General features: G+C 44.1%; 1 protein-coding gene across 2 annotated transcripts in view; it reads left to right on the top strand.

Annotated features, from left to right (window-relative positions):
• LTN1 (listerin E3 ubiquitin protein ligase 1) overlaps positions 1-16137 on the top strand; it is a 160428-nt gene that overhangs the window by 1919 nt on the left and 142372 nt on the right. For both annotated transcript variants that reach the window (XR_012241792.1, XM_073617090.1), the window contains exons 2-4: positions 1856-2059; positions 4271-4369; positions 9186-9416. Coding sequence is in view for 1 of the 2 variants with exons in the window: in XM_073617090.1 (XP_073473191.1) it covers positions 1856-2059; positions 4271-4369; positions 9186-9416 (534 nt within the window). In the remaining variant the exon portion in view is untranslated. The remainder of the gene's footprint in view (positions 1-1855; positions 2060-4270; positions 4370-9185; positions 9417-16137) is intronic.

Here is a 16137-nt window from a genome sequence, read left to right as displayed (position 1 = left end):
CAAAGCATATCCATGTGTTAGAATGGCCTAGTCAAAGTCCAGACCTAAATCCAATTGAGAATCTGTGGCAAGACTTCAAAATTTCTGTTCACAGACGCTGATCCAATCTGACAGAGCTTGAGCTATTTTGCAGATCGTTCTGGGCCGACGTCACCCAGTCTTGCAGTGATTGCGACCCCGATCTCGGTAAAGAGCTGCGGTCGCGGCTCCTTACCCATGTGATCAGCTGTGTCCAATCACAGCTGATCACATGTAAACAAGGCGACGTCGGTTGTGTCCTCTTCTCACCTCACACTGACAGAATGTGAGGAGAGGAGAGCCGATTAGCGACATCTCCTCACAGGGGAGACCTGTACAGATAATCGGGGCACTGATCATCGGTGCAGCCCCAACAGTGCCCAGCAGTGATGCCAATCTGTGCCGCACTTGACAAGCAGCTGGGAAGTGATCTGTCTCCTCCTCAAAAAACGTAAAATCGCTTAGTAAAAGCACCACATAACACACACATTACACATAGTTAGGCACATTTAACCCCCTGATGTTAACCCCTTCCTACCCAGTGTCATTAGTACAGTGGCCGTGTATATTATAAGCAATGATCATTGTATTAGTGTAACTGGTGATGTCAGTTATTGTCGGATGCCCGCCGCACAATCGCAGTCCTGCTAGAAGTCGCTGATGACCGCCATTACTGGTATAAATAAATAGAAAGTCCAGTATCTATACCAAACACTATAACTTTCACGCAAATCAAATAATATACACTTATTGGGATTTTTTTTTTTTTTAACCAAAGACATGCAGCAGAATACATTTTGGCCTAAATTTATGAAGAAATTTGTGAGAGAAAAATCATATAAATGTAAAATTCGTACAGCATTGCGTGACGGTGCAATTGCCAGTTAAAGTAGTGCAGTGCCAAATAGCAAAACATGGTCATGAAGGGGGTAAAACCTTCCGGAGGTCAAGTGGTTAAAGTGTGTTTATAGGCAAAACCTTATTTTTTTTTTTTTCTTCGTTTTGGATAGGGTAGAGAAGATCTAAAACCCCCTGCCAGGTTATTTATTTATTGCGGTCTGTATCCCATTGGGGAGATTACTCTTCACATCTTCCCATTGGGGAGATTACTCTTCACATCTTCCCATTGGGGAGATTACTCTTCACATCTTCCCATTGGGGAGATTACTCTTCACATCTTCCCATTGGGGAGATTACTCTTCACATCTTCCCATTGAGGAGATTACTCTTCACATCTTCCCATTGGGGAGATTACTCTTCACATCTTGTCTTAGAGACAATATGGACAGAGTCCATAGTGGGAGGAATTCTCCTGTTCTCCACTCACAGCTGAGCGTCCTGCCACACGATTCCCAAAGTATGGGTAGAATTGTGTGTTTTTGTCCGTGTAACCACTACATCTCCATTGACATCAATGGGACTGCATGCACAGGGGTGCACAGGACATCTGTACTTTCACTTGTGGGTAAACATGACCCTCACATGGGGTGCACATTGATACACCCAATATGAACGAAGCTCAAACCTGCATTCAGATATGCCGCAGCCATTTCATCCCTCAGAAAAGCGACCTGCAGGGTATCACTTTTCCGTGGGTGGGTGACTGACAGCTCGGAGGGGATGTGTCTTTGGTTGCTAGGACACTGGGGGCGCACAGCATTATTGGTTGCTTTGATGCTGGCAGTGACTGGGCAGTACAGCGTCATTGGTTATGGTGGTGCTGTCACCTGTGTCCTAGCAACCAATGATACTGTGTGCCCCAGGGGCAGAACATGCACTTAAAACCGACATAACATGGAGTGGATTTCCCCTCTAATCTAAAGTTTTTTGTTTGCAGCCATCCAGCAGTGGAAGAGCAGCAGAACTTCTGGCTAAGGAAAGTGGCACAGTTCCGGGCTTTATCGGGTTTGGAACATCGCAGAGCGATTCAGGTTATGTCCCTGCTGTGCAGGGTGCAGAGGAGGTGGACAGCCTCGTTGATGCTGATTTCCGAATGGTGCTGCGCAAGCTTTCTAAGCGAGACGTCACCACAAAATTAAAGGTAGGTCAACAAGGACCTATTTCTATCAAGAAGATACAGCTAAGGGCCCTTTCAATCTATGTGTTGATTTAATGCACATTTAGGTGGCCCATTCATTTTTCTGACCGCACACTTTGATGCACTAAAAATGGACCTGACTGCTTAAAGTTATTTGTAAAGGTAAATAAAAAGTAACAAACATTTCCATAATTACCTGCTCTGTGCGATGGAATTGCACAGCGCCACTGCGAACCTCCTCTATTCAGGTCCCCCTTGCTGGCACTCCTTGCCCCTCCCCCCTGTCCAGTGCTCACATGGGAAGCCGCTTCCCACGGGGGCACTCGTGCATGCTCGCACCCGAGCCCCGCTGCTGCGTCCATTGACACAGACAGCGGGACTCGGCCCTGGCCCCCACCCCCTGCTCCCTTGTCACTGGCTTTGATTGACAGCAGTGGGAGCCAATGACTCCCGGTGCCCCAGCAAAGCCAGAGCAACCCGGAAGCGAGGGGAGAGAAAAGCTGCAGACATGAACAGAGCTGGATCGAATGAGGGCTCAGGTAAGTAAAAGGGGGGGGGGGATGCTGACACCTAAACAGGTACGTCGTTTCGGGCAATAGAGCCGGCCTGCCGCAGTATATGTACTGCAGCCGTTCGGCAAGTGGTTAATGCAAGAAATGCATTAAGGTAAAAAAATGTTTAGGCTTTACAACCACTTTAATTTTTAACGTAGCTCGTGCGTTGTTGTGTGGGTATGTTACTGTTCAAAAGAAATGTCCTTACACCATGGGTTTTGTGCATTACTGTACCAAAAATAATGTAACATGTTATGACGGTGTGAATGGGTCTGGAAGGCTTCATACTTTAAAGAAAGCACCCTACATTAATAACACATGAAGGTGCCTGTTTAGAATTAAAGTTCAACTCCAGGGAAATTGTAAAACTACCTTTACAGTGCACCCACCCCCCCCCGCGCTGCATGGGTTAATGCTTAGTTTTGTCTAGGGCAGTGGTTCTCAACTCCTGTCCTGGGGACCCACCAACAGGCCAGGTTTGCAAGATAACTAAAATACATCACAGGAGATATCATTTTCTGCTCAGTGATTGCAGTATTCTAGTCTGCATCTCCCCAAGGTAATACTTAAAACCTGGCCTGTTAGTGGGTCCTGAGGACAGGAGTTGAGAAACACTGGTATAGGGAAAAAAGTTTTACTTTCCTTATCCCTCATTTTCTTATTCCTCCGACACTCTGGGTTATGGGCGCAATGCTTACTTAAAGCAGTTCTAAAGGCTGAAGGTTTTTTAGCTAATGCATTGCTTGCATTAAAGTGGTTGTAAACCCTTTACAACCACTTTTAACTACAGGCAAGCCTATAATTAGGCTTACCTGTAGCTACACTGGATATCTCCTAAACCTGCACGGTTTAGGAGATATCCCTGTATTTGCATGTGCTGACGTCATCGGCATATGCGCACTCAAGCAAACTGAAGCAACGGCACGTAGGTGCTGTTGCTTCAGTTAGACTGTGCTGTTACCGGCGGCTCCCACGAGCATGCGCAGGACTGATGCCATCGCAGCGCCAGAGCTGTGATACCCGAGAGAGATGTTGGCTGCCGGAGTCGTGAATGAGGACCGCTGTGGGGGCTTAGATCTCAGTTAGGTAATTCACAATGAGCTAGTATGCTATGCATACTAGCTCATTATGCCTTTTGTTTTGCAAGGGTTTTTTTTTTTTTTGTGCAGTGCCCAATCCCCCCCCAAGCTCCACCCTATACTTAGTGGATCCCGATCTTGATCCAGCTGCTCTCTCCACTATCTCCCTCCCTCATATACTGAGAGGCAGCAACCCGAACCGTTGGCTCTAGCTGCTGTCAATCACAGCCAGTGAGGATGGAGCAGGGATAGGGCGGAGCCACGCTCTGTGCATCTATGGACACGCAGAGCGGGCTTGGGAGCGAGCCCACACAAGTGCCCTTATAGCAAGCGGCTGTATAAAGACTCAGGCTCAAGACGCCTCTAAACACCTGTAAATGGGCATGTGTGCATGGACACTAAAATTGAGGGACGTTTAGTGGCAGAAAAGAAAACAGGAAGAGCCATCTAGACGTGGCATTTAAAATGCCCCATGTGCATGATGCTTGAAGTAGAATATTTTTAGTTATCATCAAACCTGATACTGTTAGCTTATTACTGTTAAACTGAAGTGATGTCCAAGGTATATTTTTATTTTACAGGCAATGCAAGAGTTCGGAGCAATGTGTAAAGAGAGAGAGATAGAGGCAGTCCGGGGTGTCCTACCATATTGGCCCAGGAACTACTGCAAGATATCTCTGGTATGTAAAGTGTAAATGAGTTGTTTAATTTGTATGGTGGTAGGAAAAAGCCCAAAAGCTCAGGATTAGATATGATAGGTGATAGATGGTAAACGCTTCTGCTTCCAATGTTGCTATCTGTTATGGTAGTGTGTTGGCATTGGTGAGGGTTCCCCTCTCGCACGCACATACAGCTGTACCGTGTGCAGTAAGGAGAGGTGATCACTGTATTTTCTGGTTGTTGACACAAAGGCTTACAATCTAACACCGTACCCTAAACTGAAGTTTAATCATCAATTGTAAATAATTAGGGTGTCCCTACATTATCTGACTTCTTGTAAAGCTGTATATTTACTGTCCTACACCTTTAAGTGATATACTATAATCTAACCTAATAAAATGAAATGCATAAAACAAAATAAACCCCTTTTATAATATTGTTGTTCAGTGAAAAATGTTCAAGTTCACGAGCAGTCCACATTCAAATCTGACCATCAAATCCTGAAGAAAATACTCATGTATCCAAGAGGCATTTTTTTTTTTTTTTTTTATCCAGCACCATAGATCGCAAGCCTCCTTAAGCATGTGGCCCTTAGGGAGGGTGTGCTTCTACAGTGAGGGAAAAAAAGTATTTGATCCCCTGCTGATTTTGTGGGTTCGCCCACTGACAAAGAAATGATCAGTCTATAATTTTAAGCCTAGGTTCATACTGACAGCGGGATTGAAATCGTGTGAGTTCAGCTGAAATCGCACAATTTCATACCCGCATTTCAGTCCGACTTCTGTGGCAATTTCAGAGACATCTGTGCGGGTTCCTGCACAGATGTCTACTGAAATCGCACCCGAAGTCCCCAAAAGTAGCACAGAAACTACTTTTGGGAATTCTGCCAATTTGGCATGTCAAATTGCATGCCAATGGCTAATAGTAGTTTTTTTTTTTTTTTTTTTTTTTTTCTTTTTAACAGTGAGCGATAGAATAACAACAAAAATATCCAGAAAAACACATTTAAAAAAAGTTATAAATTGATTTGCATTTTAATGAATGAAATAAGTATTTAATCCCCTATCAATCAGCAATATTTCTGGCTCCTGGTGTCTTCTGTACAGGTAACGAGTGGAGATTAGGAGCACTCTCCCTAAAGGCCCGTACACACGATAAGAAAATCGGAAGTTAAAACCTGTCCGACAAACGATCTGCCAATTTTTGGATCGTTGTTATGGTACTTTCGACAGCCAATTCCAAAATTTCGTATGACAAAAGCTTGATGTGCAGACTATAAAATTTGAATCCAGTGTGAACACAATGTCCGATTTACGTTTTAATTAGTACAGTTTTCGTCCGAAAAAAATCGTAAGAGCAAGACTACGCATGCTCGGAAACGAATGCATACAAAACAATTTAACAGGTTACGTCACTTCTGAAGTTGAATTCTCTTGTACAAAAATGTTCATATGGTAAGTAACCTCTTCACTTTCAGCATGAGACTAGCATGCAAAAAAAACGGATGAAAATTCATCTGATAATCTGATCGTGTGTATGAGGCTTTAATGGGAGTGCTCCTAATCTCAGCTTGTTATCTGTATAAAAGACACCTGTCCACAGAAACAATCAATCAGATTCCAATCTCTCCACCATGGCCAAGACCAAAGAGCTACACAAGGCTGGAATGGGCTACAAGACCATCAGCAAGCAGCTTGGTCAGAGGGTGATAACAGTTGGTGCGATTATTTGCAAATGAAGAAACGCAAAATAACTGTCAATCTCCCTTGGTCTGGGGCTCCATGCAAGATCACACCTGGTGGAATATCAATGATCATGAGTACGGTGAGGAATCAGCCCACAACTACACGGAGGATCTTGTCAATGATCTCAAGGCAGCTGGGACCATAGTCACCAAGAAAACAATTGGTAACACACTACGATGTGAAGGACTGAAATCCTGCGTCGCCCACAAGGTCCCCCTGCTTAAGAAAGCACATGTATAGGCCTGTATGAAGTTTGCTAATAAACATCTGAATGATTCAGGGGAGAACTGGGTGAAAGTGTTGTGGTCAGATGAGACCAAAATCGAGCTCTTTGGTATCAAATTAACTCGCTGTGTTTGGAGGAGGAGGAATGCTGCCTATGACCCCAAAAACACCATCCCCACCGTCAAACATGGAGGTGAAAACATTATGCTTTGGGGGGTGTTTTTCTGCCAAGGGGACAGGACAATGTCGCTGCATCAAAGGGATGATGGACGGGGCCATGTACCATCAAATATTGGGTGAGAACCTCCTTCCCTTAGCCAGGGCATTGAAAATGGGTTGTGGATGGGTAGTCCAGCATGACAATTACCCAAAGCACACAGCCGAGGCAACAAAAGAGTGGCTCAAGAAGAAGCTCATTAAGGTCCTGGAGTGGCCTAGCCAGTCTCCAGACCTTATTCCCATAGAAAATATGTGGCTGGAGCTGAAGGTTGTCAAACGTCAGCCTCGAAACCTTAATGATTTGGAGTGGGACTAAATCCCTCCTGAGATGTGTGCAAACCTGGAGGCAAACTCTGCAGCAATCCTCCACTGACTCATAAGTATCTTAGTGGATATGCCATAACATGGTCCATGAAAGAGGAAGAAAGGGACTCTACATAGTGTACATCAGCATGGCAATATCAATTTATTGAAGTTAAAATATTTCTCACAAGCATAAAAGGATCCAAGCATTAAATCTGCACGGCTTGCTCAGGCGGGCATGATGATTTCGGCTCCTAAAATCCACCCAATGCGTTTAGTCACAGATGAGGTCGTCAGGGGCAGAGACTCACAGGGGCTGATTTACTAGAACGGGAGCACTCAAAATCTGGTGCAGTGGTGCTAGGGGGCACTCAAGCAGAGCCGCAGCTGCCTGTGTCCATTCAGACACGAAGCTGCGTCCTGGCCCTGCCTCCTTTCTCTCCTAATTGGATCATTGACTTTGACAGCAGCGGGAGCCAATGGCGCCATGCTGCTGTCTCAGCCAATGAGAAGGTAGAGTCCCACACAGCCGAGTCTCTTGTGCAACCTCGCTGGATCTAGATGCACCTCAGGTAAGTATTAGGGAGGTTGCTGCACAAAGTTTTTTTTATCTTAATGCTTAGAATGCATTAGGATAAACCTTCTGCCTTTACAACCACTTTAAGGCTTTAGAACCACTTTAATTGACCAAGCTGAAGTTAGAAGCCGATTGGCTACCATGCACAGCTGCACCAGATTCTGAGTGCACCAGTTTTAGTAAATCTCCCCCATAATGTACTACTAGACCTTAAATTGTGAAGGTAAAGGATAGAGGAGGTAGATCGTTTTTTTTTAATAAGAATAGTTTGAATTGTGAAAGTAAAAAATCTGCCACTTTTCGGGGAAAAAAAATTATTTTGATTTACTGTGTGCATTTGAATAAGTACCTTTTGTGACAAGTACCTCCAGGGTTGGAAGTGAAGGGAAATTTCTTTAAAGCTGGCCTTAGATGGACTGAAGTCAGTTGGTTCGATCGTTAGGTCAACCTCTGTTTAACAGGAATGTTGTAAAACTTTTGTTGATCAGTGGCTGCAGCGGGGGCAGATTCCTCTATTCTATTCTCCTCACTTGTGTGGAAGGAGGAATCAGTTTGTTTTCTTTTTTTCGTTCAGCCTGCTGGCTGAATGATAAAGATGATCCAGCTTTAGGCTGATGCCACACAAACAATGTAATCAGTGATAGGATCACTAACAGAACGCTTACTGGGACTTGCTTCCTTGCTAGCTGGACAAGCAAGATGTTACTCCCTCCTTCTTAAGGGCCTATCTGACATGGCCCTAATGGGGATACAAAAAATAAATTAACAATTTCCTCCAAGCATTCGTTGGCGGCACTCTCAGCTGACCTCAGAAATCAGGAAGTATTTCTAATTACATTGCTGTTGGTAGATCTAAAGGAAATTATACAATATGATTGTAGCATGTGTGACAGGAGTCAATGGGAGGCGATTATTTTGCATTTGAAGTCAACGAGAGGCATTTTTGCATTAACGTCAATGGGACATCACATCACTGACATTGACAATTGGGTACTATTACTCCCGCTGATGCCAATGATTGGGCACTATTTTTTTTTCCACTGACGCCAATAACAGGGCACTATTACTCCTGCTGACTCCAATAACGAGGCACTACTACTCCCACTGACGCCAATGATGGGGCATTGTTTATTCCCACCAACACCAGGACATTTTCTTCTCCCACTGATTACAATCCGGCCCCCATAAAGTTTGAAGGACAACAAACTGGCTCTTTGCCTAAAAAGTTTGGAGACACCTGCTTTACAGCATCTGATCTTCTGAGACAGGTGTTGCTTCAGAGGACAAGAGGTTTATATGTAAGTAAAGTCCTAAAATGAATTGAGGTTATTACTTGAAATCTGAATAGCCGCTCACCAGTTAAACTTTGAAATCAGGCTTGCATTGAAAGTTCCTGCTCTGTAAGCTGATGTGTACTGGTAGGAGATATTTAGTTGATGGGATAACTTGCAGCAGGCATTACTTGTGTGGTGGTGTTCACTACTAGGCCATAGACAAGGCAGGAGATGAGAGGCATAAAGAGTGCAGTGTTTCAGGCCCTAAAATAAAAGTGGTATCCCCTATTTCATACTATGAAGCCATAAAGCACAGTGGATAGATCATAAGAGTTTACAGATTTTTTGGCAGAACAATTTTGTGAGTGTTTAAAACAATTTTTAGTTGCTTGGCTGGAGTAAGCTTTAGTTTATCTCATTATGGTTCCTCTGAACCTTTTTATTGCAAACCAACATTGACGACGGATGTTTTGTTTCTTCTATCTCTTTGCAGGATCTTGACCGCAGAGTGCGGGAGGCCACTCAGCAAGCCTTTGAGAAGCTGATCCTGAAAGTGAAGAAACACTTGGCTCCTCACTTGAAGAGTTTAATGGGCTTCTGGCTCATAGCACAGTGTGACACCTACTCACCGGCAGCCAGTGCTGCCAGGGCCGCCTTCGAAGCTGCATTCCCTTCTCATAAACAGCCGGAAGCCCTGGCCTTCTGCAAAGATGAAATTCTGAATGTGAGTTGATGTCATTTCAGGGGTTACCGACTAGAGCAAGATGTAAACAAGTCCTCCAGTAACAACTTTCTTGCAGACCTGCGTTTTTTTTTTTTTTTTTTTTTTAATTGATCAGGGGCTACTAACAGCATTAAAACAATTCTGTGTGAATAAGTAGCTGGTAATGCAAAATTTCAAGTGTCTGATGGACGCTGACCTTCTCTGATTCCGGGTCTGTATATCTGGGGCACTGCCATCACTGATGATGAAGCTGCAAAATCTTCATCGTGATGGAGCATGTATATGTTGACAGAGCCACAGTTGCAACTTCTGTCTATGGCTACTCATTCACAGGGGTGATCTGATGAGGTCCGCCAGTCTTTTTTGATAGACTAGTGGGTGTAAATGGACTTGTGTTTGTTGACACCCACCTACCTTTGGGTCCGATCAGGCCTGCTAAAAGAAATGGAGGAGTACTGCATCCACTTCCATTTGGGCAGACCAGATCAGAGGCAGCAGGGTGTAAACAGACAGTGGGGTCCATTTACTCCCAGCCGCCCATAAAGCAGAGCAGAGTCTGTCTTTGTCCACATTGCATAAACTGAGTAGACACGGACCTGTCATCTGCCCAGCTCTTCTCTGATCAGCAGGGATCTGTGAGCGGATCCTCTGCTGGTTGGAATGCAAACTGCCCATGTGAAAGGGACCTAAAACTGCAATTCCAGTCTGAAGTATAAAGTCGGTCTGATTACTGCTAATACTACCTGTGATATGCTCAATGTACTGTAAAATCAGTCCACTGCACTTACATGTTTAGTGACTCATGTATGGTAAGTCAAGGGTAGGAGGTGTTTGTTAGGTTACCTAGCCGCCTGATTATCCAAGGCGAGTATATGTATCTAAGCTGTCAAGAGCATTGAAGAAGCTGGTGTAGTAAAACTCATTGTGGCAATGTGCAAAAGAGGAAGGAATGTACTGGAATGACCTAATCATACAATAGTTATTTGAGGAACTGACTAACCACAAAATACACATTCATGACAGAATGCATGACCTGGCAAGATCAATAATCTAGCACGGGTGGCGTTTGGAATTTCATGTAGGGGATCCCAGATTTAAATTATGGCTGCCTGAGGGCCTGAAAGCAGAGCGGAGGGCACTGCATTATTCATTATGAAACTTATAGCCAGGTGGGCTAGCATTTTGAGGGGCAATTTTTGATGGTGGCTGGAGAGGACAGTTAGGCTGGTCATATGTTAAAAAGGCTATGTTCAATTTAAAAAATAAATAAAATGAATGCACATATATTTTGATGGGTAAAAAAAAAATTGCATAATTTTTTTTTTTCTGGAGCCTCTAGAGCATTGTAGGGCTGCAACTAACGATTATTTTCATAATCGATTAATCGGCCGATTATTTTTTCGATTAATCGATTAATCGGATAAAATCATAAAAAAAATCGTAATGTGCCATTTTTTTCTATTCCTCCCGGGGACACCAATGACGGGGCGCTATTCCTCCCGGGGACACCAATGACGGGGCGCTATTCCTCCCGGGGACACCAATGACGGGGTGCTATTCCTCCCGGGGTCACCAATGACGGGGTGCTATTCCTCCCGGGGTCACCAATGACGGGGCGCTATTCCTCCCGGGGTCACCAATGACGGGGCGCTATTCCTCCCGGGGACACCAATGACGGGGCGCTATTCCTCCCGGGGTCACCAATGACGGGGCGCTATTCCTCCCGGGGTCACCAATGACGGGGCACTATTCCTCCCAGGAACACCAATGATGGGGCACTATCCCCCCACCCCTCCCAGGAACACCAATGGGGCACTATGTCTATTCTCCTCCCACCCAGGAAAACCAATGATGGGGAACTACTACTCCAGGCACCCCCCCCTCCCAGGAACACCAATGGGGCACTATTCCCCCCCCCGGAACACCAATGGGGCACTATTCCCCCCCCTCCCAGGAACACCAATGGGGCACTATTCCCCCCCCCCAGGAACACCAATGGGGCACTATTCCCCCCCCTCCCAGGAACACCAATGGGGCACTATTCCCCCCCTTCCCAGGAACACCAATGGGGCACTATGTCTATTCCCCTCCCTCCCAGGAACACCAATGATGGGGCATTCCCCCCCCCTCCCTCCCCAGTAATACTGTTAGGATGGTGCCTGGTCATAAAAATGTGCTGTTTTTACTGTGTTATTAGCTGCTACCTTTCACTATGAATGTGCAGCTCGGCTCTCCTCGCTTCTTGCCCTCGCCTCTCTGTTCCCTCGAGGCAGCGGGCAGGGCTGAGATCAGTGGGGATGACGTCTGCAAAGAGGAGGAGGGGGAGAGGTGCGCCGCGGACGTGCCTGGTCACAAACGGCGGCGCCGAGGACACAGGAGGGAGGATTTTTTCTCTGTTCCCTCGAGGCAGCGGGCGGGGCTGAGAAGATCAGGGGGGGGTGACGTCAGCAAGGAGGAGGAGAGGCGCGCCGTGGACGTGCGGCGGCGCAGACGTGCCTGGTCACAAATGGCGGCGCCGAGGACACAGGGAGGGAGGATTTAAAACGGACGGACAGACAGAAGGAAGGTGCGGACCAACTAATCGATAATGAAAATCGTTGACAACGATTTTCATTATCGATTATTATCGATAATATCGATTAATCGTTTCAGCCCTAGAGCATTGCACTCATGATCAGTAGATTGCGGGTGCATTGTCAGCCTCCTGCAGAATCTAAGTATAGCTGTCTGCCCGTACTTCCCGTACTTCCCATACTTCCCATATGGGCAGAGGGTTACTGGAGATCAGGAAGTTCAATGAACTACGAGAGCGCTCTCACAGTTCATTGAGAACTACATAACGTCTGCCTCGGTGGTAGATGTAGTTCATTCACAAATCAATGTGAACGAATGATGTGCCTGTGTGAGCAAAGCACCGCTCAGCCATGCTATTTTTAAAAGAAAAAGGGGAAAAAGGGGTTTGGGACTTTATATGAGGCATGCAGCTGGGAAGGTAACACAACATAATAATGGTAAGAATGTCTAATGGATGCACCCTGTATGCGACCACATCATATTGCATAGTAACACGTAAACAGTAAAGTGTAGTAAATCAGGGAGACTTTATTTCATAGTAATATACATAGTAAAAACATCATAAAATAGCATGATGACATAGCGGCATATTGTGGTCATAATGGTGCCATAATAATGACCACATTATTATCACACCAATAACCTTTTTATCCTTCCCAGCTGCATGCCTCATATAAAGTCCCAAACCCCCTTTTTCCCCCTTTTTTTTGTATACATCTTGGGGATGGAGGTACATTTCTTCAAATGTCCTCATATAAAGTCCCAACTAGTTAGTTTTCTGTTTTTCATGCTATTTTTAAATTGTGTGTGTGTATATGTATGTGTGTGTGTATGTATGTATGTATGTATGTATGTATATGTATATATATATATATATATATATATATATATATATATATATATATATATATATATATATATATATATATATTGTATGTGTCTTGCAAAAGTATTCACCCCCCTTTTGGCTTTTTACCTATTTTATTACATTACAGCCTTTAGTTCAATGTTTTTTTAATCTGAATTATATGTGATGGATCAGAACACAATAGTCTAAGTTGGTGAAGTTAAAAATATATACATAAAACTATTTTTCAGAAAAAAAACGGATAATTGGCATGTACGTGTGTATTCACCCCCTTTGTTATGAAGCCCATAAAAAGCTCTGGTGCAACCAATTACCTTCAGAAGTCACATAATTAGTGAAATGATGTCCACCTGTGTGCAATCTAAGTGTTAGATGAGCTGTCATTACATATACACACCTTTTTGAAAGGCCCCAGAGGCTGCAACGCCTAAGCAAGAGGCACCATTAACCAAACACTGCCATGAACAACAAGGAACTCTCCAAACAAGTAAGGGACAATGTTGTTGAGAAGTATAAGTCAGGGTTAGGTTATAAAAAAAAATATCCAAATCTTTGATGATCCCTAGGAGCACCATCAAATCTATCATAACCAAATGGAAAGAACATGGCACAACAGCAAACTTGCCAAGAGACGGCCGCACACCAAAACTCACGGACCGGGCAAGGAGGGCATTAATCAGAGAGGCAGCACAGAGACCTTAGGTAACCCTGCAGGAGCTGCAGAGTTCCAAAGCAGAGACTGGAGTATCTGTACATAGGACGACAATAAGCCGTACGCTCCATAGAGTTGGGCTTTATGGCAGAGTGGCCAGAAGAAAGCCATTACTTTCAGCAAAAAAACAAAATGGCACGTTTTGAGTTTGCGAAAAGGCATGTGGGAGACTCCAATGTATGGAGGAAGGTGCTCTGGTCTGATGAGACTAAAATTTAACTTTTTGTCCATCAAAGGAAACGCTATGTCTAAAAAACAAACCTTTAGTATCACTTTAATAGGGAATAGATCAGCTACAGAGAGACCAGAGGCCATACTGGTGATAAGCCCTCTGCCTTCATTTTTTTCTTCCTTTTTTTTTTTTTTTTTTTTTGCACAGTTTTCAGAGTATTTTTTCTCTTTGCCTTCTTCAGTTGTTCCTTCTGTTCTGCATTGCCTAGTAGCACTTTTTACATACACCTACCTGTGTAGAACTAGGTTACCTGTACTGAAAATTTGGGCTAAAATATGAGTATTTGTACATCTGCATGGTCATCATGGTCTGTATTTGTACGTCTACTCTACATAGTCACTATGCAGTAATGGAGTTTACCAGCAGGTGGAAATAAAATCAACATTTACTGGTTCTATTATATTTCTCTTTATTGTTACTCTGTCACAAGCAAATAGAGTATTTCTATTTGGCTGATAATGCAATACAAGTTTGGGCTCACATGTGTGGCTGTGGTTCCCAGCATGGGGTCCAGTGCGTTCCTGTTTACCAATTCATATGCAAATCAGGATTGAATTTTTGCCTGAATTCACACTTGAACTGGACACAAACACGTACAGGACCTTTGGAATGCGGACCGTGGCCGCCCTGGACCTGTCTGAAGCAGCTCTATTGCGAGCAGGTCAGCTCACATGTCATGTGAATTGGATGCGGGGAAAGCCGCATCCAATTCATACATTTGTGAACTTGGCCTAAAGGGAACTTATCAGATAGTCATTTTCCTCCATCAAGTCCAGTCCAGTGTTAAAATTAATTCCAGGCATTGGCATGTTATGCTTAGTTACATTGGTCCAACTTGTACCAGTGTAACTATGTACAGTGTGTATACCATACCTGGCCAATGTCCCTGGAAGCTGGAAATCACTGAAATAGATGCTGCTACTCCAGTGATCTCCACTTGCTTCTGGGTCCCATGTGGAGCAGCTGCTCTCCTGTATGGGGACTAACCGCTTGGCACGGGTGCCATTCAGAGAATGACTTGCAGAGCATTCTCTGATTGGATGAAATGGAGAGGTGGGCGGTGACATGGCACTCTCTGCCTCATCTAATCAGAGAACGCTTTGCATTCATTCAGGAAATGCAAAGATTCTCTGACTAGCGCCTTTGCTGTACAGCCAACCTCCTCTATTCACAATGCATCAGGCCAGCCACTCAGCACGATTGGAGATAACTGGAATTCCAGCTTCCAGGGCCATCATCCAGGCATGATATATACATGGTTACATTGGTCCAAGCTTAACGTAACTATGTATAACATGCCGATGCCTGTTATTACTTTTCACATTTTTCTTTGCCTGAATGGCAAATTTCTGGTGGAGTACTTACCTGTTAAGCCTTCATACAGTTTGTACCTGTCCCAGGGCCTGATAGAAGCCTTTGTTGCTTAACGAGGATGTAAACCATAACTGAATGACATGAATTTGTTTGCTAAAGGATCTCCTTCAGCCCCTTTGAAGCCACTTCCTGGCTACATACACTCCATTGATGGCTACATGGCACTTCTTAAGGCAGGCTTACTAATTCTGACAACAGTAGACCATCCCTGTGTAATGTATGTTGAAGCTCCCACTTGTAGTCTTTATCTGAAGCCCGTGTGACAGAGTGACAACAGAGGGGCACGAATGGAAGTTGGGGACTAATATTTGTCATCCTTTTATCAGGAAGTACCTGAACAAGGACCTTAATGGCAGGGTCACTACATATTGTATTGAATGCTGCAGATTTCAAATCTTAAGAGAAATTACAGTAACATGATAAACCTTGTGAGATTTTAATGATTGGGTTTACCTACACTATAAGGCACACAGTTCCTCTACAATGGAATGCTCCAGTATCTGCCATATACCAAGATTATTTTTATAGTAATATAGTGATAAAAAAGTTCATGACAGGGACAAATATGAGGATGGTTTTTATGATTTGTAAGAAAAACACTGTTATTACTGTTATTGTTTGTCACCCCTGCTGGGTTATGATTTCCAGGAACCCTTAGATGAAATAATATACACATCTGTTCGTTTGCTCAGCCTACATCTCTTTACAGAACAACACATTATACTTTGTTGGCATTAAGTTAAGCCAGTTATTACACGAGGTCCTAACCCCAACATCTGTTGAGGTTTGGCCACCTATAGATCAAATGCTTGGATGGAGCGCACACTAATCTGCTTTACATCCTATCAAGAGAAACGTTTCCTCTGTGGACTTATTTTGGATTTGTTTTTTTTTGTGCTTTTCTTTTTTTTTTCTATTTTTAAGGGGCCCGTAAACCTTAATGAAAAGTGTATCTAAACCC

Source organism: Aquarana catesbeiana, linkage group LG02 (assembly GCF_042186555.1).
Source record: "Aquarana catesbeiana isolate 2022-GZ linkage group LG02, ASM4218655v1, whole genome shotgun sequence".
Classification (NCBI taxonomy): Eukaryota; Metazoa; Chordata; class Amphibia; order Anura; family Ranidae; genus Aquarana; species Aquarana catesbeiana.
This window is presented reverse-complemented; position numbering and strand designations above follow the sequence as displayed.